The 26,660-nt window shown below is 40.2% G+C and overlaps 1 protein-coding gene across 2 annotated transcripts in view; it reads left to right on the forward strand.

Annotated features, from left to right (window-relative positions):
• The first annotated feature begins 254 nt into the window (after positions 1-254).
• The window catches only part of LOC103466054 (genetic suppressor element 1-like), a 55,309-nt gene continuing 28,903 nt past the window's right edge, over positions 255-26,660 (forward strand). For both annotated transcript variants that reach the window (XM_008411361.3, XM_081608103.1), the window contains exon 1: positions 255-874. In XM_008411361.3, the coding sequence (XP_008409583.1) occupies positions 838-874 (37 nt within the window). In that variant the 5' untranslated portion in view covers positions 255-837. The remainder of the gene's footprint in view (positions 875-26,660) is intronic.

The raw sequence follows: 26,660 nt of genomic DNA on the forward strand, positions 1-26,660 counted from the left end.
TCTCGCCTCTCTTCCTCCTTCCTTTTCTCTCTCCCTTTCTCTCTCTCTCTCTCTTTTTACTCACACCAGCTCCATCATCCTTCCTCCTTTCTTCAGATTGCACACACACACTCACACACTAACACACGGAGTTGTATGTGCACTAACACAAAGTCATTCATCTCTCCCTCACTCATGTGTCTTATGATTCTCCTCCTCTACCCCCACTTACTCCCTCCTTCTCCTCCTCCTCCTAGCAGATCTGAACAGTCAGTGGTGGGACTGAGGCGAAGGAGAGAGGAGGAAGCAGGAGTAGAGAGAACAGAGGAGCACAAAAAACAGACCATTATATACGGTAAATGAGCAAGAGGCCGCTGAGAGAATAACAAGGAAGGGATTACAAAGCGCAGGACTTAAAAAAAGAGGACAGGGACGCCATCTGAAGACTCTATCTGCTTTCTCTTTTTTTTTCTTACCCTTTCTGTCACCCTCCCAACTCCTCTCAGAGCCTCTCCCCTTCCAGGCTGTCTCCTCAGAGAAAGATGGCACTCTCTGACCCATCCTCAGCTCATTTCCCTTCCTCTCTTCCCTCCATCTGAACGCCTTCCCTTTCTTCTCCGCTCTCTGCTCGGGTTCATTCCAGGAGGTGAGGAGGAGGGGAGAGAGGGGCTGACCTCCCTCCTGCTGCACCTCAACAACACACACACACGCACCTCCTGAAGGGCCTGAACGGAGCAGACAGGGGAGCAGGAAACCGTCTGATGACTTTCACCCGCTCCACACTCTTTAACCCGGTCGACTGAAGCTCGATCCTGTGACCCAGACTCTCTGAGTCGGCGCAGCAGAAACCTGGGAATCATGTTTGGATTAAAGACGCCGCACTTCTACCTCGCAGGTAAGACCCTTTTAACCAGAATTGCTGCTGGCAGTTCACTTTACTTGTAATTAAGTCCTCTTTCCTGGATGCGATTCATGTCTCGGGCACTTTTAACCTGTAAAACAAGCGCTCTTGTTCCATCATTTTGATCGTCGCCAAAGGAAGAACAAGTGCAAAACACTTAACAGCGGATCTTACTTTCACTTTTATTCATGTTCATTCTCTTAGTCTGACTCATAACTAATATTCAGCTGCTTTCTACATAGAGAAACTCATGATTTTGTGCTGCAACTTAGGAAATGAGACAACATACAGAAAGTAATCCTATTTTTTCTCACATGATTCACATACATTTGACTTGACTGATGTCAGTATTTATTTGTTTATTTATAAGAAAGTGACATTAATTTAAATTTAGACAGTCAGTTTTTTTGGCTTTAAAGCTTTTCGCCAAACAGCAGAGGCGTAATTTTGTCAGTAGTAGTGAACTGTCAACAACTGTGTGATGTGCAGGTGTCGGAGTGGAAGCAGGTGTGAGGTTACCTGAAAATAGGTGCTTAAACATGTCTGAGAGTTGAGTGTGGGAATTAAGCTGCAGGGAGGAGCAGCAGGAGAAAGAGGAGGAGGAGGAGGAGGAGGAGGTCAGTGAAAATACAGCAGCCAGAGAGAGGATTAGAAATGACAAGTTTAGGAAAGGAAAGGAAAGGAAACTGGGTTTGTACAGATTGCTGTCTGCATGAAGTCAGACGTGTTTTCCTTCTGAACTCTAATTCAGATCTCTGACCTCCTTGTTGTCTTTGGTCAATGATTAAAATCCAGTCTGTGGTGGAAGGAGCCCAGAAGACTAGGGAAAGTGGGGGCTAATGGGGTTGGTGGAGTGGTTAGGGGGGCAATTAAAGGGCGTGGGCCAGATTAAACAATGCTCTCTGCCTTGTGAATCTTTCATGCTGCTTTTTGAATTATACATCTGCTTTCATAAATGATTGAATCTGGGTGATTATGTGTTGCTTTGTCACTGTTTCCATATTTCTGCGTGCCTCCTGTGTTCATGTGAACGAGGCAGGACGAAAGGAGGAGAAGAAGAAGAAGAAGAAGTAGAAGAAGAAAATCTCACCAGGGAGTAACACTCCCCTCTTTTCCTCCCTCCTCTTCGACTTTCATCCCCCGTTTTTCAGCTCCCCAGGTCTCATGTTGTGCGCTTGTGCATGAACTTGTGTGCGTGTGTGTAAATGGGTTTCTTGTCAAAGCTGGCACCTTTGTGTGTGGCCGTGTGCACCTGTTTATGCCAGTCTCTGTGTGTGTGTGTGTGTGTGTGTGTGTGTGTGTGTGTGTGTGTGTGTGTGTGTGTGTGTGTGTGTGTGTGTGTGTGTGTGTGTGTGTGTGTGTGTGTGTGTGTGTGAGCTCTCATCACTCACACATTTGAAGATGTCCCAGCCCCCCTCCTGGTCCTAACTGCCGTTGCTGTGGAGACTGTGTCAGCCACACGCTCAATGATCATTTGACAATGTGGAGGGTGAGGGGGAAAGCGTGCATGTGTGTGTGTGTGTGCGTGCGTGTTTAGTGATTACGGTGTGATTAGTCAAGGTGTAAGAAGCACAGCTGAGTGAGACTGGATGAGGAATAAATATTGAAGGGAACAATGAAGGCAGCTAGTTGTGTGAGCCACATTTAGCCATTGTTACCCTGAGCACATTGTGACCTTAACATGACGTGATCACACAGAAAAGAAGAGGGTGGCATTTTGCTATCCTCTGGTCCCAGGACCCCCTGCAGAGATGAACCACGCATGCACGCACGCACGCACGCACATATCACAGCAATTTTATTTTTATTTTCAGAAGCTTGACAGAGGATACCCACAATACTTTAAAACAAAACTTTATGACATTTCAGGAAAACCAGCGTTCGGATCTCTCGCACTAATAAATAAAACTAGAACTCAAACTTTATAGCGCAAATGTTATGTGCTTTGGTGACTTCATGAACAAAAGCAATGTGTTTTCAGTAAAGAAATATTAAAATGTAATGGTCAACATGTGCTTTTTTTTTTAGCTTAAAAAAGCACCAATCTGGGTGCAATTTCTCTTAAGTGGAAAGTAATTCATTTGTTGGACAGTGTTTTCAGTCGGTATGTGACCATTTAGCATGTATTTACAGCAGGGGGTGGTAAATGAATGACTTCAAGGCCTTTAAAAGAATATTTATTGCCCTCAACGCTTTTCACATGTTGTCAAAATAAAACCACAGCTTCACTGTTTTTATTAGCATTTTTATGTGATGGACTGACACAGCACAACATTTCTGTGCTTTGGTTGAGTAGAAGATGAAGCTTTTATGGTTTTTTACTTTTCAGACAGCCTCAAAACCGAAACTGTGTCACACATTTGCATCCAGACACTTACTCTCAGTTTCTACCCAGTATTTGCAAAAAATATATGTATATAGAAAGTGTGTGTGTGAACATCAGCTTTGGATTCAGCATTTGTAGCATTTTGCATGTAAGCCCAAACGTTTATTGTTCAACTCCTCCTGCAGATTGAACCTTTTCTTTCAGCACTTAAACAATCTTAGGACACCTCCAGAAAGTTCAGATTTGTGGGGTGTGCAACTAACAGTTGTCTAGTCACCAGGTTGTTCTACCTGAGCTGTGGGAGTCTGCAGCTCCTCCAGAGTTATTATACATCTTTTGGCTGCTTCTCAGATTAATACAACATTTGCAGATTAACACCTTTAAATTCTGTCTAGTTTATAATACAGTCAACATTGATTCTTTAAATTGAAGTTTCATAATTTTTGATCAAATCCCTATTATTATACATCTTTCTCTATTGGAGGCTGGGTAAAGATCCTAACAACAGTAAGAATACTTTAAATACAACATTTTGATAGAGATGGACAGAGCCTCGCTCCATTGTCCACATGAAGAATCCCCTCTTTGGCGTTTGTGTTTCGATCGATTCATCCACTCTCTCATGCACACTTACGTTATCTTTACAAGTCAATGGGGTGAGAAATTCAGATTGTTGACGTGTGTATAAGCCTGTCGTATTTATTGGCTGCTGTGGTATTTTTCGAGGGCACCATGAAAGTGTTCGACTTGACCCCAGCATTGATTTCCATGATATGTGTTCAAACCACAAGGACACAGAGCCGTGTGATTTATGACAGATGTCAGATGGATGCAGCACATTCACTCTGCTTTTGGCCTCGGGATCTTATCTGCAGCTGTGTGGAAACTGTGAATCAATGGTCAAAAATAAAACGGCGTAATGTATAAACGCATCGACAGTGACACCAAATTTAAAAACCCACTTAACCACGATCGGCGTAATCTACAATGACTGTCACAAAGTCGTTTAAAAGATTTTTCACTGGCAATCCCAAACCTTTAAAGCAACTAGTAGATGTAAGTTGTAAGTTTTGACCATAACTTTCTAACTTCCTGCAGCAGCTAGCTGTACTGTGCTATTACCTCTGGCTTATACAAAACCAAAAAGGACAGATTACTTCTTGCTGAGTTATTTTTTTTACTATTATTATTTTTGGCCTATAAAGGGTAACATGTTCTTTGATTGTTGCTGTATCATTAAGCAACCACAAAGAAACACAAATATATTATTTTATTGTTTTTTTTGATGGCCAGTGGAGGGCATGAAATACTCTCTTTGAAAAATATACTTAGTAGTTCAAATTCAAAAATGCCTTATTTATACCTAAGGAAAATTAAATGTTGTTGTAACTCATATCAGTTCAAATTATTCAAAGAGTTATTTATATGGTTGTTGGCAGGAAACATCTCATGCAGGTTGGTCTGTGTTACAGCAAATTTGCAGAAGATTTGATGTATAAATTAGTTTGAAGAGACTGACCTGTGTATAGTGTAAAAACATTACTACGTAACACTTTTACAATAGATTTTCAGAAACACTTTGAGGGGGAAAGACTTCTCTTTTTAAACCTAACAATCAAACAAGTAGATAACACATGTTCCCAATCACAGACCCTTCTAATAATAAAAATAAATACTCCTTTAAAAGTATTTCAGGGTACTATGTCAGTATTTTTTTAACCACCTAGTTAAGTACGTGTCATACTGTCCTTTCTTAAAAATATAATTAATATAATTAATAATTGGCATAAATATTTCAGGCTGAATCAGTAGTTTGACAAGCATTCATATGTGTAACTTTTTCATCATCATTTTTTTTCTTTTTTTTTTAGGGACGATATTACTGGTCCTTGGGGGTCAAATCAAAGCGTTTCGCATCTGCATGCTTGGACTTCGCACTTCTCTGCATTCATTTTGTCTTTGTGCAGCAGAGCGGAAGCTGACATGGGTGCTGCCTCCAGCAGGGGGGGGGGCGGGGGGGGATGCTGCTAGGATCTCCTGTGCTGCTGATTGTGTGTTTGTGTGCATTTCCGTGCAGCACCGTGAGCGTGCTTGTGCTCACCAGCGATGGAAACAGGGTCACGGTGCTCCACCTCAAGGGCGCTGTTATTAATGAGATGAATAAAAGACCATGACAACATGGAGGAGATAAAAACCACACACATCATGCAGCATATGGATGACTATCTCTCACCGAGACAAAAGTACAAAGGAAGTCATAAATAAAATAGTTTTTCATCTTTTTATAACCTCCGGGGATGGAGAAAATCAAACCAACAAAGATGTATGAGTAAAGCGAAATTAATAAAAACAGAATCTTTAGTACATTTTCAACAAGGAAAACAAACAACTGAGCAAGAAGGCAAGTTAATGCTAATTGGTAAAAGAGCTGGTGTCACTAATGAGCTCTTAATTAACAGAGGACTCACTGACAACACAAGCCGACACACACGCTCACACACACCATCATTATACAATCTTTAAACTCATTTAGAACAAGCAAAAAAGCTTCAGATCTCACACGCACGCACGCACGCACGCACGCACACACGCACGCACGCACGCACACACACACACACACACACACACACAGGAGCTGTGTGCCCTCTGGGCTTTTTGAGACGTGAATAAATGCCAGCAGGTTTTGACCTGAGGTGATCACTGCAACTGCTGGTAACTCTCATCCTCTCTTCCTCACACTCATAGACAGAGGCACACAGACATGGCATGCACCGGCACTAATGCTAAAACTGTAATAAGCACTTTTATGTGCAATAATGAGCAGATGGTGGAAAGAGAAGTTAAACGCAGAAAACAGCAGATAAAATTTGCAGACGTTAATGTCCCAAACAGGGTGGCTGCCTCTAGAAAACACAAACAAATGAGCAAAATAAAAAATCAAACATCTGAACTTCCATTCAAGTAAAACATGTAGAGGTTTCATTTTTTCCTCTGCTAAGCAAATATGTTCATCTTTTTTCTTGGCAGAGATTTATGCTGAGCATATATTTTGTTATTCACTAGCCAACGTACGACGATTATGAGAACGCAACCTGGTAGTAAAGCGGGGATTTTCACCGCTAGACTTAAACTACAAAGTTTTCAAAAACTGCTAATTTTGTGTTTTGCATATTTGCATTAATGACATAACAAGAGGTACTAAAATTGAACAATATCAGCTCGGTGGTGATTTTTTACGATGGTTTTTAATCAGAAAGGAAACAAACAAGACCTCCTTAAAGTTGGACTTTTGCCTGGAAAAGTTGAGCTCAGTATCGAACATGTAGTTTGTGAAAGTTGCTATTAACTATTTATTAGCACTTCTGATGGTTTGTATTTTTTTTTAGAGAAGAGGAATGCACAGTTCTGTATAAAATTTAATTGTGAACATGTTCCTTTAGCGTTTGAATTTCTTGTAATGGCAATTGTAATTAACCAAGAAGCATGTTCCTCAGGTTTTCTGACTTGGAAATAGAAAGAGGTCAGCTCAGGTGAGACTTCAAATTGTTTTACCTCTGACTTAGCAGAACCTAGAAAGGATGAACCAGTTTCTGTATCATAACTGGGGAATAACTGGGGAATCACAAATTTGTCTTGCATCCATTCAATATGGGGTCAATTTTGGTCCATGTTTACATGATAGCATCCCGTATATCTGCTGCGGATTCATCAGCTGGATGGCTATAATACAAATATCTTACTTCACTCTATTGCTCCATTGGAGTCAAAACTGGTGATGCTTGACCTGACTGGAGCACGGTGAACTCATTGTCATGTTTGAAAAACCAACTTAAAGTCCCTTGCACTTTGTGACAGGGATCGTGATCAGTAACCATCAGAAGGGCAGTGTGAGCGGTGGTGTTAAAATGAAGGTTGTTTGGTTGTAAAGTTCCCAAAATGTGCTAAGAAAACGTCTCCAATAGTGTCGCTGGGTTCATGCTTTCAATTTGCTTACAGCAAAGTGTGACTCTACCTGAAACTCTTCTGGAAATCTACTAAATTTGTGTGAATTTGTGGTAATTGTCGCTTCCTGTTCTTAGCTGACAGGATCTGTTCCTTATCTGTTGTCGTCTGCTTTAAGGTAGAATGTACTGAACATTCAGAGATAATGTTCTGTAACGTTTCAAGCCACTGCTGGCTTTCTGTTATTTGACCATCTGAGATTTTTGTCCAGATCGTTGATGCTCACTTTTTTTCTGACCATTTTCAGCAAACCTTAGATGATGGTTGTGCACGAAAATCCCAGCAGACTTATAGTTTCTGAATTAGTCAAATCAGCTCTCAGGCACAACCATCTGTGCCCTAAAAATCTTCTGGATGTTCAGAAATCTTTGCCTAAAATGATTGCTGAAGGTTTTTGATACTGAATTTTGGCCATTTCAGCACTGTAAAAAAAGTCCGTAAAATCAACAGTAAAAATCTGTGAAATCATGACAGAAAAATTTTGTAAAGAAAAACACAATTATATTTTGTTCATTTACCAGTATAATGTTGTATAACGCAGAACAGAAAATTATTGTAAATTTTAAAATGTGAAATTGTAAATAATATTGTATTTAGTTGTAGAAAACACAAATTTTGTATTGTTAATAAAAAAAGTTGGATCCTTCACAACATTTCAGCAGTGTAAAACTAACATTTACATTCTGTGATGATTAAATCCAAATGAATTGGAAGCTAGCTTACCATTTTTTTGCTAGGGAGAAGTAAGTTTGGGCTTCCCTGTTTAAGCTGTTGCCCCTGAGACCCAACTCCAGATAAGTAGAAGATGGACGGATGGATGGACAATGAAATAAATGAATAAATTAATAGATTTGGAAATTAATGTGGAATTAAGTAATTATGATTCCGCATTGTTTACTTCCAATTTTGTTCACTAGTTATCTATTTATATTCACTTGTATTTTCCCACTTCTTTAGATTGTCATTTCCTCTTTAATTCATTTACTTATTCTCTGTCAATTTTGATTGGATCATTTCTTCATATTTCACGTCTAACGTGGAGGAAACATCTGAATCAACAAGGAAGTCATGTACTTGCTTATTGGTACATGTATTTTATTTTTATTTATTATTTTTGCTAACACTGGATTTTTTACCGTCACCGTTGCCATTATAAGCTCAAAGTTCGGCTACTGCGAGAAAGACAGAGAACACCGCTTTGTGCTCAACTTCCGGTCTGTTCTGCTCTCTGATTGGTTCGCTTACCTGGCGCCTGAAAGCTGTTTTGAACAAGTTCGTACAACGGTTCTCATCTCAGAAGAAGCTGAATTGTGCTCAAACCTTGACAAAGAAAAGAGCGCTGTTTGGACCTCGTCAGCTTTCAGCAAATGTAAGTTAAGCTTTGTTTTCTTCAAACGTAACGGTAATTTGTGTTTCTGGGGAGATTACATTTTGTTTTTAAGGCGTCATATTGCTTCTTGGAACAATATGCAGTAGAATCATTTTTTGCTACACCTGCAACACGTGTAACTTGTTGGGTAGGTTGAAATTGTTTAAACATGATTATATGTACATTTTGCTGTAAAACACTAGAATCATTGAGGGGCTATGTGTTGCATTGTAGAGTGCACAGAAACGAGCCCAGTTGTGTATTCAAATGCCTCGGCACAGAATGTAAGCGGACATTTTGTACATATGCAGCCTTTAAAACTCATTTTTACCGAGTTCACAACGTGGCTTCACAACCCGAATTAGCCAAAGTCATTGCTGCTAAATTGAAATGCACCATTTCATTGTGTGGGCACCAAAGCCAAACTGTGAAAGAAGTCGTTGCTCATTTAAAGGAGCATATAATGGAGGGGCGGCCGGTAGCATGTCCAGTAAAAGCCTGCAAAAAAGTTTTCAGCGTCAAATCATCATTCACAGCTCATATGTCCCGTAAACATAAGATAAACATAACGTAACACAGCATTGGTGGGTTTACTGAAAACTTTAGTACTTCTCAGTACTTTTGTAGGTACTGTGAAATCACAAGAAAAGACTTTCTTAATGATCCAAATGCTTGTGGTCCACAGCGAACCCCTGAAGCTTACAATTTGGCAGTCCATCATCGAGAGACTGGAAGCATTCAAGACATCAAAGGTGTCAAGGTAAACTCTGACTTCAACTCACTAAAGTCTTTTCATGTTTGCCAACCTGGTCTTCCACCTTGCTTAGGCCATGACTTATTTGAGGGTGTCGTATCCTATGATCTTGCACTATACTTGAAATATTTCGTTAAAACAAAGAAATGGTGGGCTTCCGGTGTCATGGCGATTAGTATGGCAGCATAGACAAGAGGTCCTGCATCGGTAGATATAAACCCCCCCCTAATTCAAAGTACCAGCGCGCTAAAAGTTTATTTTTTTTCAATAAGAATGAGTGGGGATAAAAATAAGAAGGTTCGAGTCCAGTCTCGGAGCTCAGAAATGCGACACGAAAGCAAAGCTCGCGGAGCACACCCGGTCGAGGAAGGAGAGAAGATGGCGGATGAGGCCTTGCCTGCTACAATTAGCTCACTGAGAAAGGTGGTCGGTGAAGTAATGGCGGAGGGCATGCGGGACCTCAAATCAGAGATGAAGAAGGAGTTAGCGCAAGTGAGAATGAGCTTAAAGGAGGAAATTAAAGTCCTATTGAACGAGCTGACAACCGAAATAAATCAACAGGTTAGCGCCGCTATCAACAGGACCGAGGAGATGGGTAAGCGCCTTGGAGAAATGGAGAAGAGCATGGCAGAGAAAGAGAGATGGGACATTGGAGTGAGAGAGGCTATCGTCCAGCTGCTAAATGATCAGAAATTATTTGGGGAAAAGATCACGGATTTGGAAGGACGCTCACGCCGGAATAATTTGCGGATATATGGCATCCCTGAAAATGCGGAAGGTACCTCAATGCAGAGGTACGTGGAAAACATGCTTAAAACTGAACTCAGTGACAGTTTGGACTTAGACAGTGAGAAGAACCTGGGGATAGAGAGAGCCCACAGAGCGCTGGGTGCGCAGCCTCCAGCTGGTGCTCCACCTCGGTCCACGGTGGTACGCTTCCTGAAATATAACGTTAAAGAACAAATCCTCCGCGCGGCGTGGAAGAAGCCTATATATATACAAGAAAAACGCATATTCTTCGACCACGACTATGCTGAAATAATACAACAGAAGAGGAAAGAGTACGCTCCGGTTAAGAAAGTGCTCAAAGAGAAAGCTATTCGGTTCCAAACCCCGCTGGCCAAAATGCGTGTGCACTTTGACTCCGGCGTGATCACCTACAACAGTGCGGAGGAGGCTGCGTTGGACCTGAGAAGACGTGGATTCACGGTGGGGCCGGTGTCTGCAAACAGATCCAAAGCCATCACAGCGGAGACAATCAACAATCTTCTGCCAATGGATATAGTGGGATGGCGACGCGCTGGGAGCACACCTGGCCTGCGAGAGAGCGCACGGGAAAAGCTGAAGGCGTTTCAGCGACCAGGCAGAGAGGACGTCGTTATGGATGAATAATCTTCCTCAACTCCACCGAAGACACTTTTGAGCACCTCATAGCGAGAGTTTCAGGTCAGCTGACCGGTACCATTCAGAGCGTCAAGGGGTGGCCGTCTCTGCACAGGAGTATGGTGAGGACTGTGACTCTCCTTCATATCGGGAGTGATGAAGAACCGATGCAGGTGACTCTTTAATTGACCTTTTCAGTTTCCTTTCTTCGAGTAGGCAACTAAGTAGGGGCCCCACTAGTGGCAGTTACCCCCTACATTAAGAGGAATAAAGGATCCTCTTATTTGGAAGACCTGTTAATTGTTATGTCAAGGTCTGTTATGTATTTCTGTTTTCTGTGTGTTCTGAGGGCTAGGAGTGTTGTTATGCAGGTAGGAAAAAACATGTTCGTGTTTAGAGGATATGCAGTGTTATAATATACAGACTTTGAATGTGAATGGTATAAAAAATCCAATTAAAAGGAGCAAGATCATTTCAAAGTTTAAACGAGAGCAGGTTGATATTGGTTTCTTGCAGGAAACACATCTGTCGAATGAAGAACATGAGAAAATTAAGAAAATGGGTTATAGAAAAACATATTATGCTTCTCACAGATCTGGGAAAAAAAGGGGGGTAGCCATTCTTATACCAAACAGTATCAGGTTTGATTTAATTGCAGAACATAAAGATAAAGAAGGCAGATATGTGCTATTAAGGGGGAAGCTGGAACAGGAAGAGGTCACCCTATGCAATATCTATGCTCCCCCTGGTAGTAGCATTGACTTTTTTAAGGAGCTATTTAGTCTTGTGGCCGTAGAAGCAAGTGGCACATGTATATGTGCAGGTGATTTTAATTTACTCTTAAACCCAAAAATGGATACGACTAGCAGTGAACGAGGAAGGACTCGCTTAGAAAAGCAATTCAAAAAAATCCTGCAAGAACTGGGTCTTGCGGATGTATGGAGATCTTTCCATAAATATGACCGTGAATTTACCTTTTACTCAACGAGACATAACATACATACTAGAAATGATTATTTATTAGGTACAATAAGGATCTTCACAGAGTAAAAGATTGTAAAATAGGACAAAGAGACATTTCCGACCACTCTGGTTTAACTATGAAAATTAATTTAACTAGAAGCACTAAAAACACATTATGGAGGCTTAACACAAGTTTATTAAATAGTATGGAATTCAAAACAGAAATGGCAAAAGAGCTTAAAACTTACTTAGAATTTAATGATAATGGTACAGTTAGCCCTACAATTCTTTGGGATGCAGCCAAGGCATATATTAGGGGTAAAATAATTGCAAAATGTGCTAACTTAAAGAAGGTCAGAGCGAAAAAACTAACTGACTTACAAGAAAATTTAAAAAGATTGGAGCAGCTGCATTCGATTAACAAAAGCCCTTCCTTACTGGAACAAATGAGGCCGGTTAAGCAGGAGATTCACAAAATTTTAAATGAGGAAATTGAAAAAAAACTTAAATATATGAGACAAAGGTATTATGAGGCAGGGCCTAAAGCTTCTAAGGTGCTTTCATGGAGGCTCAGGAAACAACAGGTGGAAAACACAATCTATAAAATTCGGAATCCAAAAACTAACAAGATGATTAATAAACTTGAAGAAATTCAGAGATCATTTGAAGAGTATTATGCAGCTCTGTACACACAGCCAGACAAAATGGATAATCAAACAATTCAAAAATTTCTTAACTCCTTGGATCTTCCATCTATAGGAAAAAACCAAAATGACAAGTTAATGGCAGAAATATCAGCTGAGGAAGTTGACCGAGGGATATCCAATCTTAAGACCAATAAATCACCAGGCTGTGACGGTTTCCCTCCGGAGTGGTATAAGGCCATGAGGGAATCTGTTCTCCCACTATTGAAGGCCTCCTTCAACTACACCCTGGGAGGGGGCGCTCTTCCACCATCATGGCGAGAGGCGTTTATATCGGTCATACCAAAGGTGGGGAAGGACAAAACGGATCCTAAAGGGTATAGACCAATTAGTGTATTAAACATAGACTACAAACTATATGCTGCAATATTAGCCAAGAGATTAAGTACCCTGATGCCTTTCCTGATAGATGAGGACCAGACAGGTTTCATTGGTAATAGACAAACGCATGATAGTATAAGAAGGGCCGTTCATATTATTGATCATATAACTAAAGAAAAATCAAGTGCAGTCCTTCTCAGTTTAGATGCCGAGAAGGCATATGATACTGTAGGGTGGGAGTTTCTGTTTCAAGTAATGAAAAGATTTGGGTTCTGTGATAGATTTATCCAATGTATAAAAAATGTGTACTCTTCACCAAAAGCAAGAATTAAAATCAATGGAAGCCTCTCGAATCAAATAACATTACAACGAGGATGTAGGCAGGGCTGCCCTTTAAGCCCACTACTCTTTAATCTTTTTATCGAACCACTGGCTCAGGTTATTAGGGAGGAGGCCGAGTTGGAGGGGGTGACTATAGGGAATGTGGAAAACAAAATATGCTTGTACGCAGATGATGTTTTAGTAGTAATTAAAAACCCTGAATCTGGTATTCCATTGCTTATGAACATCTTGGAAACATATGGCAGACTCTCAGGTTATAAACTCAACATACAAAAAACCCAAATTCTGACCCTTCATTTTGTTCCGTCAAAAGAGTTAATAAATAGTTATCAATTTAATTGGCATCAATTACAAATAGAATATTTGGGGGTTATACTAACAAAAAACTTGGCTCAATTATATGAGGTTAATTACAAACAAATAAATAAGAAAATATATGAGGACCTGGAGAGGTGGAGCCTGCTTCCCCTTGACCTTGGCAGCAGAATCCGAACAATAAAGATAAATGTTCTTCCAAGATTATTGTACATGTTTACAGCTCTTCCAGTAGAGGTTCCAGCAAAACAATTTAGGGAGTGGGATATGCATTTTTCAAGGTTTATATGGAGCAATAAAAGGCCAAGAGTAAGATACTCGACCCTGCAGCTGCCTGGGAATCGGGGGGGTATGGGTCTACCTTGCCTAGTGGATTATTACTTGTCTGCCCAGATTAGACCTCTGGTGTGCTGGTGTAACCCAGCCTATGAGGCTAAATGGAAGGATATAGAGCTTTCCTTGTTGGACGTCCCTATACAGTTTGTTCTGGGGTGCCTGGATGGGCTGCCCCAGGTATACCAATTACAAAATCTGTGTTTGAATCTTTCTTTGAAAAGGTGGGCAGAGGTAGTTAAAAAGTTCAACCTCCATAAACAGATAGGAGTATTGAGTTGGCCGGCGTACCACCCACGTTTCCTCCCAGCATTGATGGACCACAAATATAGAAGATGGGCGAAACAGGGAATCACTGCATTCTGTAATATAATTAAAAACGGGGAGTTGGTAAAATTTGAGGATTTGTGCCGGACTTATGACGTGGGCAGAGGAGATTTCTACCGTTATTTGCAGGTCCGGAGTTTCTTCAGGAAAGAAATCAAAACTTATGACTTGGATGCAGAGCCAGGAATAGTGCAAATATTTGTGGATTCATACGCTGGTAAAAATACAAAAGGCATTATCGGCAAACTTTATAGAAATTTATCATCTATGAATAAGAAATCAACTGATTATGTCAGACAACGATGGGAAAAGGAAGCAAATGTAATAATTTTACCGGAGATCTGGCTGAAGATTTGGAGGAACACTCTGTCCACCACAAATTCTCTAACATGGCGCGATTTCGGTTGGAAGAATCTAATCAGATTTTTTATTACGCCAAAGCAGAAATCGAAGTTGGATGACTCTCAGACCTCTTGCTGGAGGGAGTGTGGTGTGGCCTCTGCAGACTGTTTTCACATCTTTTGGGACTGTGCACAGTTGAAAGCATTCTGGAAGGATGTTAATCGAGTAATCTATGAAATTCTGGGTATATCTTTAGCCCTCTCATTTTCTCCTATGTACCTTGGAATACCCCCTGAAGGACTAGATAATAAGGACACATATATGTTGAAGATATTTCTGATTGCAAGCAAGAAGGCGATTACTAAATGTTGGCTCCAGCCTAGACCTCCTACCCTGAAGCTTCTTGTGAATATCATAAACTTGATATACAATATGGAAATGTTGACATTTACAATACGTCTCCAGAAGGAGAAAGGAAAGAGACTGTGGGAAAAATGGGATTATTTTATAACCAAAAGTGTGTAACAGTTGATGGTTGTGATTCTACATCACTCAGACAGACACCTGGGAGCTCTCTTTTGTATTTCGTCTGTGTAATTTTATACTGTGAAATGTCTGCATAGTGATGGTCATCAGTATGACTAGCTGCTACCTGTCCTAGCCTTCATGTTATAAGTGTATGTGTTTTATAAAAACAAATAAAAATAAAGTTTAAAAAAAAAAAAAAAAAAAAAAGAAATGGTTTACATATTCCCAGTTCAACCGTAGAATCAAGCAATTCAAGTACAAAGGATCAGATGCTCTCACAAAGCCATGCCCTGTCAACTCTGAGGCAATCAGGCTTTCAGGTCAAGCTGTTCAAAACTGGAACTTGCTGAGATTGTTGCCAGTAATTATTGGTGACAAGATACCGGGAGAGAAGTTTGACTAAAAATTTAAGGATGTACATGAATAAAAAGTGTGAATCAGGCACGATATTTTGTTTGACACCAAGTATGACTCTCTTTAATTTGTACATAGTTGAATACATGTTATATTACGGTGATCTTGTGTTTTTACCATTATTTTGTCTGATTTTATTCCAGAAATGGCTGAGCAAACATTTTTACGTAGTGCTATCAATGAAGTGTGGCCCGATCTTGCAGAGGCTTCAAAAGACATTCTCGAGGAGACTTTACAGTCAATTGGAGTAGAAACGTATGATGACTTCCAGCTCATTGTTGAGAAAGACTTGCTGTCAGCATTAAGACCAATTCAAGCCAGAAAGGCACTTGCTGCTTGGAAATTCAGATGTAAGTAAAATTCTAGAAAATCAACCATTAAACACTGATATTCATATTCAGTTCTGATAACTTATTTTTTGTTTTGTGTTTTTGAAGGCAGGACCCCTGAAACCAGCAGGTCCTCAAGTAATGCATCACGAGATACTCCTCCATCACAGCAGTCTTTGTCCCCGCTAAGTGTGTCATCAAACTCCTACAGCAGCAACCAGACATGTGCAGCAGACTGGGTGGACACCTTTGAGATACCATGGGAAAAGTTCTCAGAAGAACTGATGCAGGCATTAGAGTGTTAAAGAGTTGATGCTCTTACTTCTCTGCTACTTCAATGAAAATGAAGAAGCAGTGTTCTTCTGTGTGGAGGACACATGCCTAGCTGAAGAAGTACAGATGGAGAATGTCTCCTTGACTCCCACTATCATTGTGTGTGGTGAGTTCATTTTTGTTTTTCCAGTTTCTTTGACCTGTTGTCTTTTTTGTTGTCTTGTCCCCTTTCTTTGCACTTTTGTCCATCTGACATTTTCTTTAATAGTTTTTTTTTTATTCCAATTATTTTCTTAAGCTTTTACTATACTAATATTATTTTTCATACTTTTTACTTAATTTGTTATTTTTCATATAAATGTCATTGTTTTGTTGTATCAGGAGTCTAAATGTATTTGTTCTTTCTCCTTAGGTCAATCATGCTTCCATGCCAAACGATTCATGCTGAGTGTGGATCAACAGATTGGAAACAACAACATCTCCTGTTTTATTTCTGCCCTCTGCATGATGTTTGGGAGCTATTATTGTTTTAACATACATTATCCATCTGGGCTGGCGTCTTCACTGGAGTTTCTGCAGAGGTATGAGTTCTTGTTTTTTTGTTTGTTTTTTTTAAATTGTAGGCAGTTAAATTTGACTTTTGACAACTTTTATATCTTGAATAAAATGTTTATGTCTTTGTGAAGCACATTTTGATGTAGTTTTCTGTTTGTCCTCTTTATCTTAAGGTGTTTCTTCTCAATCAACCCAGACATGGGCAGTAAGGTGGAAGAAACCCGTAAACCCAGACTGCGTGTGAACCCCCGTGTCCTCACCTTGATCCGGGAACTTGCGGATCATGAGTGGCGTGATGTTTGAGAAAGGACTAAAGTCAGTGAGTTATTAAGACAGTGTTTAATCTTAACAGAGCTGAATAGATTTCTAAATGTATGTTGCATCTCACACAGTGTCTTCTGAAGTTAAGAAAGTAGAAAAGACATATTTATATTTGTTCAGTGGCTGAATTTTGTTCCATGTCAGAAAGGGCAAATGAGAATTTCATTGAAAATATGTTTTCAATTAAAATGTTTATTTGTTTCTAAAAAATATATTGAATTATCATTATAGATACAGTTTATATTGGGCTTCCTTGTGTTTTAAATTTGCATGTAACTGGTAAATGTTTGTTGAAATTTGATTATTTATAGATATTTGAAAATAGAATTGCTTCTAAAAAAGGAAAACTTTTGAAGCAAACAAACATTATTATTAAAATGTATACTGGAAATAGAAATTTATTGTATGTTATAATCTTCAAGCCCCCCCCTCCAAAAAAAAAGGGGGTGAAAGTTGGCTCTCATACTGTTTCTGATAAAGTTAAAAACGTTGAAGAAATTTATATGTATTCAGCAGGTGCATGTGCTTCATGATGTTCAGAAAAGACAAATGAGAACTTCATTGAAAATAAATATTTCAAAGGCATGCAAGTGTATGTTTATTTTTTTAAGGTTATCATAGATACAATTTATATTGGGCTTCCTTGTGTTTTAAAGTTTCCTTTAAGTGAGAAATGTTTGTTGAAATTTCATGCTTATAGATATTTAAATATATAATTCTTAGTAAAAAGTAAAAAATTAAAGCAAATTTCAGTTTTTCAGAAAGTATTAATACAATGTTTTAAATTGACATTTTAACAGTTCTAATCCGTTATTTAAAGGTAATTTATCAGTAGGACTAAATGAAGTTTTTTTTGTACAACAAACAAAAACTGAGTAAATCTTACTGGGAAAAAAGTGTAAAATAACAGCATTATTATGATAATTCATCAGAAAAAGTTGGTTAAAATTACTTGATAAAACTGTTTTATTACCAAAATAAACCTTTTCAAATCACAGTTAAAATTTGTGCAAAACTATGGGATAATCTGTTTATTTCACAATTTAACACTGTTATAATTACTGTTTGGTCAGTAAAACAGTTTACATGTTCACTGTGTTTTCTACAGAATTATTCTGGCAACCACAGCTGCCAGATTTTTTTTGTAAAAACAACAGAATTTTTTTTACAGTGAGTCTGCTTTGTCTTTTTTCCCCACAAACCTCCCTGATGTTCATACTGTTATATTTTCTTAATATCCATGCAGTATTTTTACTTAAATTCTTCGCTGCAGACAAACACAATTAAAGAAATTGGATTGAAACATAAAAAATAGGGAAAAACAAACACAAAAATTGACATATGCAAAACAACTCTAATCAGTTGCCTTATGCTTTGTGTGTATCAAATCACAATTTACAGCAAAAAAGCTAAATAAATACAAAAACTGTAATGGCCATGACATGTTGCCCTATTCATAACAAGCCACATCTAAAGTGGACTGGAGTATTTTAAACAAACTGCCTCTGAAAGGATACACACAGTTCCTAATACAGACGTCTACTGACACGTGCCTCCTTTTGTAAGGTTCACAGTCCTCAGAATAGCAAGCGTGAGTGTGTCCTGGCCCACACACAGACACACACACAATCAGACACACATGCACGATCAATGATGTCGCTTCACTAAAGAGCCTGTTGATTACCCATGGGCACGGCCCTGTCTGCCACCTGGCTGCGGCAGGTTAGCAGGTTCCAGCGAACCTGCACGAGTCGTTACACACACATACACACGCACACACTAGAAGCTGCCTATGCAGGGAGATTTGCAGTATTTAGTTTTTTTTAAATGGTCTTTTTGGATTTATTCTGTTTCTGCTGCTTCTGAAAACACTCAGCAATAAGTAATCCAGACATTAGTGTGGATACCAAACCTAAATCTGAAATAAACAAAGCTGAGTTCTAGTTTTAGTACTTAAATCCCACAAATCAGTAACGATAAATATCTTTTTTTTTTATCCTTTGCTTTTGTCGTTCACTCAGTAGTTTTCTCACTAAAAAGAAACCATCTCAAGTTTCTAGAATTTTGAAATTTCTTTGTATTTCTTTCTCATTTGTTCTCTATGTTTAAACAGCATTTTATTTTTTCTTTTAGCAACTTTTGGAAATGGTGTATTTTTTTGCTAGCACATATTTGTGTGTTAAAGTGACATTAAAAAAATACAAGCCACATATTCCACCATACTGTATTTGATAACAACCCCCTCACCCCCCTCCTGCAAAGCCCATAAAAAAATCTAGAGATACAGCAGATATGTATGTATAAACCACCTTTATGAAATGGGGTGTACTTTCTTTTTTCACATAGATGATTGAGAAGTTTTTGAAACTTTAGTTGCTGATGTCTGCGCTTAATTAAACATGAACTAGAAGAGAAAGTAAAACAGGAAATGAAAATAGTTGTCCTGGGATAATAATCTACTCCCTGTGAGCTTTGAACCTTTTACGGATCAAGCACAACCACAAGAACAATAATCACACAGCACAGGGATCTGCAACCAACACACCTGAATCCAATTCAGCCGATTTTCAGCTCTTCTTATTCTTTTTTTTCTCTTGTTTTTGTTATTGGATTATTATTGTTGTTAAGGGCGCCCACATTGTCTCGTTTTGTCACACCTGCCTCTCGTGCCACTCGTCAACCCTCTCAGTCCTTCAAAGTCTTTTAGCTTTCTCAGCTCTTCGCCAGATTCTCTTGTTCTCCATTGTCTGCTTCCTTCATGCTGGTTTCCCGGTGCTCCAGTTGCTGCATTGCTTCCTGTCAGATGTCTTCCAGGTCCCCTCATGCTGATTTCTGGGTTGCAGTATGTTCTTTTGTAATACATTTTCTTCATTAAGTCATCTGGTCTCCACTTGGGCCCACCTAATACACAAACCCTGACAAAATTCACTTATAAAACCCCGACACATGAAGAAAAACTTCACCCTCGAACACTCCAAACTCACAGAGAAACTAAGTAATGGCACAAGTTAAGGTTTATCTTAGAGACTTTTAACGTGCAGATGGAGTTGCAATGAAATCACAACCAGTCTGCTTTTGTTTGAATCTAAAAAAAAGAGAACAAAGCGAGAAGGAAAACAGTATTCTTGCCCTGTTGAAAACTTTCCATGTCGTACACGATCAGCAGAAGCTTGAAAGGAAAAGCTTGATAAAGATCATTAAAATCTGGCTCCTTTGGCAGCAAAGAACACACACTTTGCAAAGAACCGTATGTTGGACAAAAACACAAAATCCAGCCACCCTTATGCTGTTGCACACATTGAGTCAGTAACCTTCAACACACAAACGCCTTCACAGAGCCGCGCTTGCTCACATGCAACCTTGTTCCGCCCCTGACTGCATTTGCATAATCTGCATAATGACGAAGGTTTTAATTGCCCACGCCCAGGTAAGGGATCATGTGGTTAAGTGGGAGATCATAATTATGTAAATAATTGGCCCTGACCACAGCAAGCTGCCGCTACTCCCTGGCACCCATCTGGAGAGAGAAGGAAATGGGTTTGAGAGCTGGAGGAGGGAGGGGAGGTTTACAAGGCAGGAATGGAGAGAAGGGAAAAGAGGAGAGGAGGAAGAAGTAGATGGATAAAAGTTGATAAGGAGCTGAAGAGGAGGAAGGAGAGGAGAGAATTGGATTAGCAGCCAAATGAATGTTGAGAGGAGAGCGTTTTGTCAGAGTTAGCATCTCAATTACTTTCAGTGTGAGGCCAGTAATTCTCTGACCCTTTAATCTTCAACTCATCAAATCTTTCAAGATGTCTTCATTGTCAGAGACTACAGAAATGCACACATACACACACACCAGAGCACGCACACATGCACGCACACACACCCACACACACGCACACACGCACGCACACACACAAGCACACACACACACACGCACACACACACACACACGCACACTCCCCCCCCCAAACACGCACACACACACACACACGCACACACACACACACACACGCACACTCCCCCCCCCCAAACACACACACACACACACGCACGCCTGCCACTGTATCCGCTGCACAGATGGCGGAGGCAGCCGCCCCTTCACGCAGACAAAGGGAAGGTAATTCTCTCTGCAGGACGTGAGCAGAGCCGGAGCTGGAAAAGAGCAGCACACATCAGCTCTCCCCTCCCCTGTTTCCTCGTCTCAGCCTCAGGCCAGCAAACATCACAGGGGTAAACTGGCAACGCACAAATAATGGTGTGTGTGAGTGAGTGTGTGTGCTGCTGCTGCTGAAACAAGCTTGAAGAGGAGAGACAGAGAAAATGAAGAGAGGGAGATAAAATGAAAGGGAGAGAGAGTGAAGAGAGGGAGGAGGTAATAAACAGGATTAGGGCTTATCTTTACAGTGCTGTGTGTCTGTGTGTGTACATCATCACATGTACATGTGTGTGTGTGTGCGTGTGCGTGTGTGTGTGTGTGTGTAAATGTAATGTTTTCAGTGTGTGTTGTGCCTGAGGACAGAGTGACTGACTCCAGTATTACCTTTGCCAGAGTGTCTCTGACCCCCAGGTATCTCTCCTGTCAGGACTCCCTCTGTGTTATGTATACAGAAGGAGTGTGTGTGTGTGTGTATGTGTGTGTGGATTTACCTACTGTATTCATATTTGTGTGGGTTACAGGGACCCGTCTTAAAGTCACAGTTATTTACTTTTAGGATGTGAATATCTGTGATTCTCACATGCATGAAGATTTCCTTCTCTGTGTGTTTGTGTGTGTGTGTGTATGCATGTGTGTGTGTCTCTGTGTGAAGGGTCATAGTGATGGAAGATGCCATTGTGCACTTTGTATGTGTGTTGGTGTCAGTGCCTCAGGATAGGGAGCGCACACATCCCCTTTCTGCCTTTGCAGTTGCTCTTCAGTGTCTGAATTAAAGGGACAGTTCAAGGTTTTTGAGGAGAAGGTAAAAGTAGTTAATATCTTACCTACATTAGATAACCTCACTGTTCTGGTCATTTAGTAAAATCCAGATCATTACACAACCTGAAGCTAACAGAAAGCCATCAGGGCTTAAAGAAAAGAAAGTGTTAAAATCAATAAAGTAGGTTTTGCTTGAACCAGTATAATCTGGTTTTTATACAACTTTTTCAGGTGTTGTCAAAAATATTTGCTCTCTTACAGATTTCTGCTGTTTTACCATTTTGTCACACCATTTTTCAGATAATGACACATGATGTTATTAGAACATATTAACTGGATAAATACAAAAGGTAGAATATCACGATTGCATTTATTAAATTAAAAGTTACCCAAACCAACTTAGCATCTATATGGAGAATATTGGAGAGACAAAGTGTCTGACTTCTCTCAGTCTGGAACGAGTTAGAAACTTATTTCTGTGGGTTTTGGATTTCTGTGACCGTCAGTTGGAACCATTATCTAGAGAAAACATGGACGAGTAGAGAACCATTCCAGGAGCGACAGTCCAACCAAGATTACTCTGAGATTCAGAATCCAGGCCAAGCAACGCAGACCTCACTGGTCCAAAGTTTGTGTTTATGATTCAACAATAAGAAACAGACAAAGAGGCAAAAATAGCCTCCATGGGACACATCTAAGGAAAAAAACATGACTTACTGAAAAAGAACATTAGCCAAAAAGTAAACCATCTGAATGAAATGTAATCCTTTGGGAGGATTTGCTGTGGACAGAAGAGACTCCTGCTGCATCTAGTGATGAAACAACATCACTAGATGCCATTCCAACAGTAAAGCACGGTGGTGACAGTGTGAGGCAAAGGGTCTCTTTAGTCAAAGGGAGAAAGCTCAATCAACAGGTGTTACCTAAATGTCAAATTAAGTTGTTATTCAGCAGGTCAGTGAAAGTTCACCTCTGAATTTCTCCAAAAAACCCCCAAATGAATAATAAAGTCTTGAATTGACCTAGTTAAAGTCTGAACATAAACAAGTAACCAAACAGGCCATTCATTATTAAAACCATCTAATGGGGCAGAATTGAGGAGTTCTGCAGTGAAGAATGTATCAAAAAAATCCCTCCACACTGATGTAAAAAAACTAATTGCCATTTTAATCAAACTTTATGTCAGGGGTGACACACCAAGATGGCTTCCCCCCACCCATGAATCATAACTTGTGTGTGTTCAGGATATTAAAATTTGTCCAGTGGTCCAAAACATGCCACTGTAACAAAAAAAAAGATTTCTGTAAGGGCACAAAATACTTTTTCCACACTGCTGTATCTTTCATGGGTAAGATACTGACTGCTCGTAAACATTTACCAGAACCTGGCTGTAAAACTCCTGAGCCATCCGTTTAAATCACAGCACAGACGAGGTGTGTGTGCAGACAGGGACTGGAAGTTCAGAGGATGGATTTGGTTTCTCTTAAGTTACTTGTCCGGCCACGCAGCAGCAGCAGCAGCATCGTATGTGACAGTGTCTCTGTTTGTAATCTCCTACCTGACCACAGCTAACAGGCGGCTTCAGCATCTCCCCAGCTCGACACCGGGGGCGGGGGGAGGAGGAATATATTTAAATAATCAGGGGTTTGGGTTCATGGCTGATATTTTGCTTCACTGCTTTTGTAAATGAGCATCTGTGTCTGTGAGAGTGTGTGTGCGTGTGGGGGTGTGTGTGTGTGTGTTTACGTGCATCCCCTTTTTCCAAAGACATCTGTGGATGTCTTGGTGGATTGTTCTTATATCTGCTGCATTATTCCCTCCTTCGGCAGAGATGAATAAGAGGTGGATGTGCTTGTGTATTTGGTGTGTCTGGCTGCGTCTGCATACAAATGTATGTGTGCATATGTGTGTGCATATGTGTGTGTGTGTGTGTGTGCGTGTGCGCGTGTGTGTGTGTGTGTGTGTGTGTGTGTGTGTGTGCGTGTGCGTGCGTGTGTGTGCGTGTGTACGCGTGTGTGTGTGTGTGTGTGTGTGTGTGTGTGATAGATAGAGGGCTTTATGAGAGAGGAGCAGGCTAATGACCGGGTCTCCAGAGGCGGTGAGATTCCTGAAGCTATTACTGCTGGAGTTCATAACGGCCTCTGTGCTTGGCCTCTTTTACGTGCTGCTTAATGGGGGATCCTACAGTCACCTCGCCAAGCATAACCCACACCTCTGCGAGCTTTGACCCCCCTCTCCCCCACCACCCTCCCGCAGCCTCTCACCTCCAACTCTGCATACAAACAGAGAAGCACATTTTCAGTCAAGAGGTTCCTGCACCTGCATGTGCACATATTACACTTTATCTTCCCCCCCCCCCCCCCCCCCCCTCCTAAGGCAAACACACTTACTCAGAGAGATGTACAACCTGTATGGGTCACAAAGGATGGAGGTGAGACACCCACCTCAGAGAAAACCGAGAGTGTCTGCCTGCAGTACACAGCCGAACCATAAATCATGTCAGACTGCACAAGTCTCTGCAGACACAAACACACGCGCTCACTCCCCCTCTTTTCTCCTGTGTGGGTCCGGGCACAAGACACACACACACAGAGAGAGAGAGACAGAGAGAGAGAGAGAGAGAGAGAGAGAGAGAGAGAGAGAGAGAGAGAGAGAGAGAGAGAGAGAGAGAGAGAGAGAGAGAGAGAGAGAGAGAGAGAGAGAGAGAGAGAGAGAGAGAGAGAGAGAGAGAGAGAGAGAGAGAGAGAGAGAGAGAGAGAGAGAGAGAGAGAGAGAGAGAGAGAGAGAGAGAGAGAGAGAGAGAGAGAGAGAGAGAGAGAGAGAGAGAGAGAGAGAGAGAGAGAGGGAGAGAGAGAGAGAGAGAGATGAGGATTATAGAGGGGCCTTGCCTATTTCGCCAGCACTTCCTCCTGAACCTGCTGCTTCCAAAGCGAGGGCTGTTAATCCGTGTGAATTATTGACTAATTTGAGGCTTGTATGCATGCTAGCGTGGGATTTCTTCATTAGTGTTGAGCAAGTCTGCGTGGAAGGACTGGAAGAAGAACATCAAGGCTGTTTATTTCAGGAAAGCAAGTGGGGAAACAGGAGGGAACGAGAGAGTGAGGGAAATCGAAAAACTAGAAGGATGGACAAGGTAGAAATCTACACTCGGAAGCGCAAATTGATGCAAAACAGCTGTTAAGGAGCTGCAAAGTGAAGCAGCAGCTGCTTGGGAGATGTGAAGAGAGGGATGAGGAGATGAAGGGATGAACAATCAGGAAAGAAACAGGCAGAGAAGACCCGGGGGAGATGTTGAAATATTAGAGTAAATGAAGCGAGCTGAGAGAACTTACTGCACACAATGACAGAGAGACGCTCCTGAACATGTCCATTTCTTTATCCTTCTGATAGTATGTTTGTATTTTCACCAGCCAATCAGGGACAGTCTTGTATAATGAAGCTGAACTTATTCAAATGTGATCATTTTCCCTTAACAGAGTGAGAACATTTTAATAGTTATGATTATATTCAATGTCAGCAGTTTTCATTTTACCGTGTGGGATGAGTATCATATTAGTTTGGGACTTTCAACATTTTTCCACTTATGCACATTTTGACGTATCGCAGAAGGAAAGGTTGATGGAAACATTAATATTCAAAATAACTTCTTCAATTCTGCAAGAATATTTTTATGCTTGCTTGAAGTGGTAGTTAGCTTTTCCAAAAATAGACTTAATAATTTCAAATTTACTCAATCGTTCTGCACTGCGAAGAGCGAAGTACCCGGTTGAAGTTGTGCCAGAGAAATTGAGTTCAATGGGAGAAAGCCCTGATGGAGCACTGAAGGGAGATGAGAACTGAGCAGAATTGTCAAGGACTGTATCCTGTAAAATAAAAACTGGAACAGATTATAGCTTCTATAAAGCAAAGTTACTTTGAGCAACAGAAATGGCACTGACAAAAAAATGAAAATGTGTGCCGTTGTTTTGGTTGTTTTGGTTTCTCTGCTCCAGCTGCAAGAACCAGGTATTGTTTTTTCCTGTTTTTTTTGTTTTTGTTTTCTTTTTTGTTTTTTGCTTTAATTGGCAGTTGGTGTTGAGATACAGATAATGAACACAACAAAGACTGCAAATGTTGCAGTTATTCAGCATTTAACCAACAATGTGCCTAGGAAACCCTGCAAGCAGCTGGCTTGAAACCTGAAGCTCAGTTGTGATAGCTACGTGCCAGCTGCACCACATAGAAAGCAATTTTACTGTTTTTGAAACTCACAAGTCTATTTAAGACGAATCATTTGGTAGGAATAAATTAGAAAATCTCTTATTTAGTAACCATGTAGCTCAAAGCGGTGTCCCTTAAAGGTGATGGTGTGATATTGTGCCTGCAAACTTTAATGATTCCAATGCCTGCTTCAGCAGCAGGATTTAGTTTTTCAAGATTATTTTGCAAACACTCGCAACATACAACAACATAAAAGCCACTGTTGGATTATTTTTATGCTTTTTCTTTATGATTACGCTACATTTTTACTGGCATCTCATGTTTCTTTCTGACCATATAGAGTTCAGTTTTTCTGTAGTAACCTGCAGCCTCCCTCCTATCTACTGCTTTTTAACCACTTCTTTGTCTTTTTGTTTAGTTTTTTTATGTGTTCTTTACATCATGGGTCAAAATAAAGTTTGCACTGGATAATATATAATAATGACACATAATATATAATATAATATATAATAATATTTGTTTTTTCACATCCCTTCGATTAGAGTATGCTGTTTCTGATAACTGCACAGTATTTTTATGTTGTAATCTTGTTCTTACTGTACAGTATACTATTATTAATCTAGTTTCTGTTTATATAGATTTCACATTTCTTACAATACTTTTTGAACTTTTTAATGTGAACCTACATACTTGATGCTGCTGTTACACCTGAATTTCCCCGATGAAGGATATTTCTGTTCTATTCTATTCTGTCTAAATATTCTCTTTTTCTCCTTTTT

This window comes from Poecilia reticulata, chromosome 6, assembly GCF_904066995.2.
Source record: "Poecilia reticulata chromosome 6, P_reticulata-male-v2, whole genome shotgun sequence".
NCBI classification, from domain to species: domain Eukaryota; kingdom Metazoa; phylum Chordata; class Actinopteri; order Cyprinodontiformes; family Poeciliidae; genus Poecilia; species Poecilia reticulata.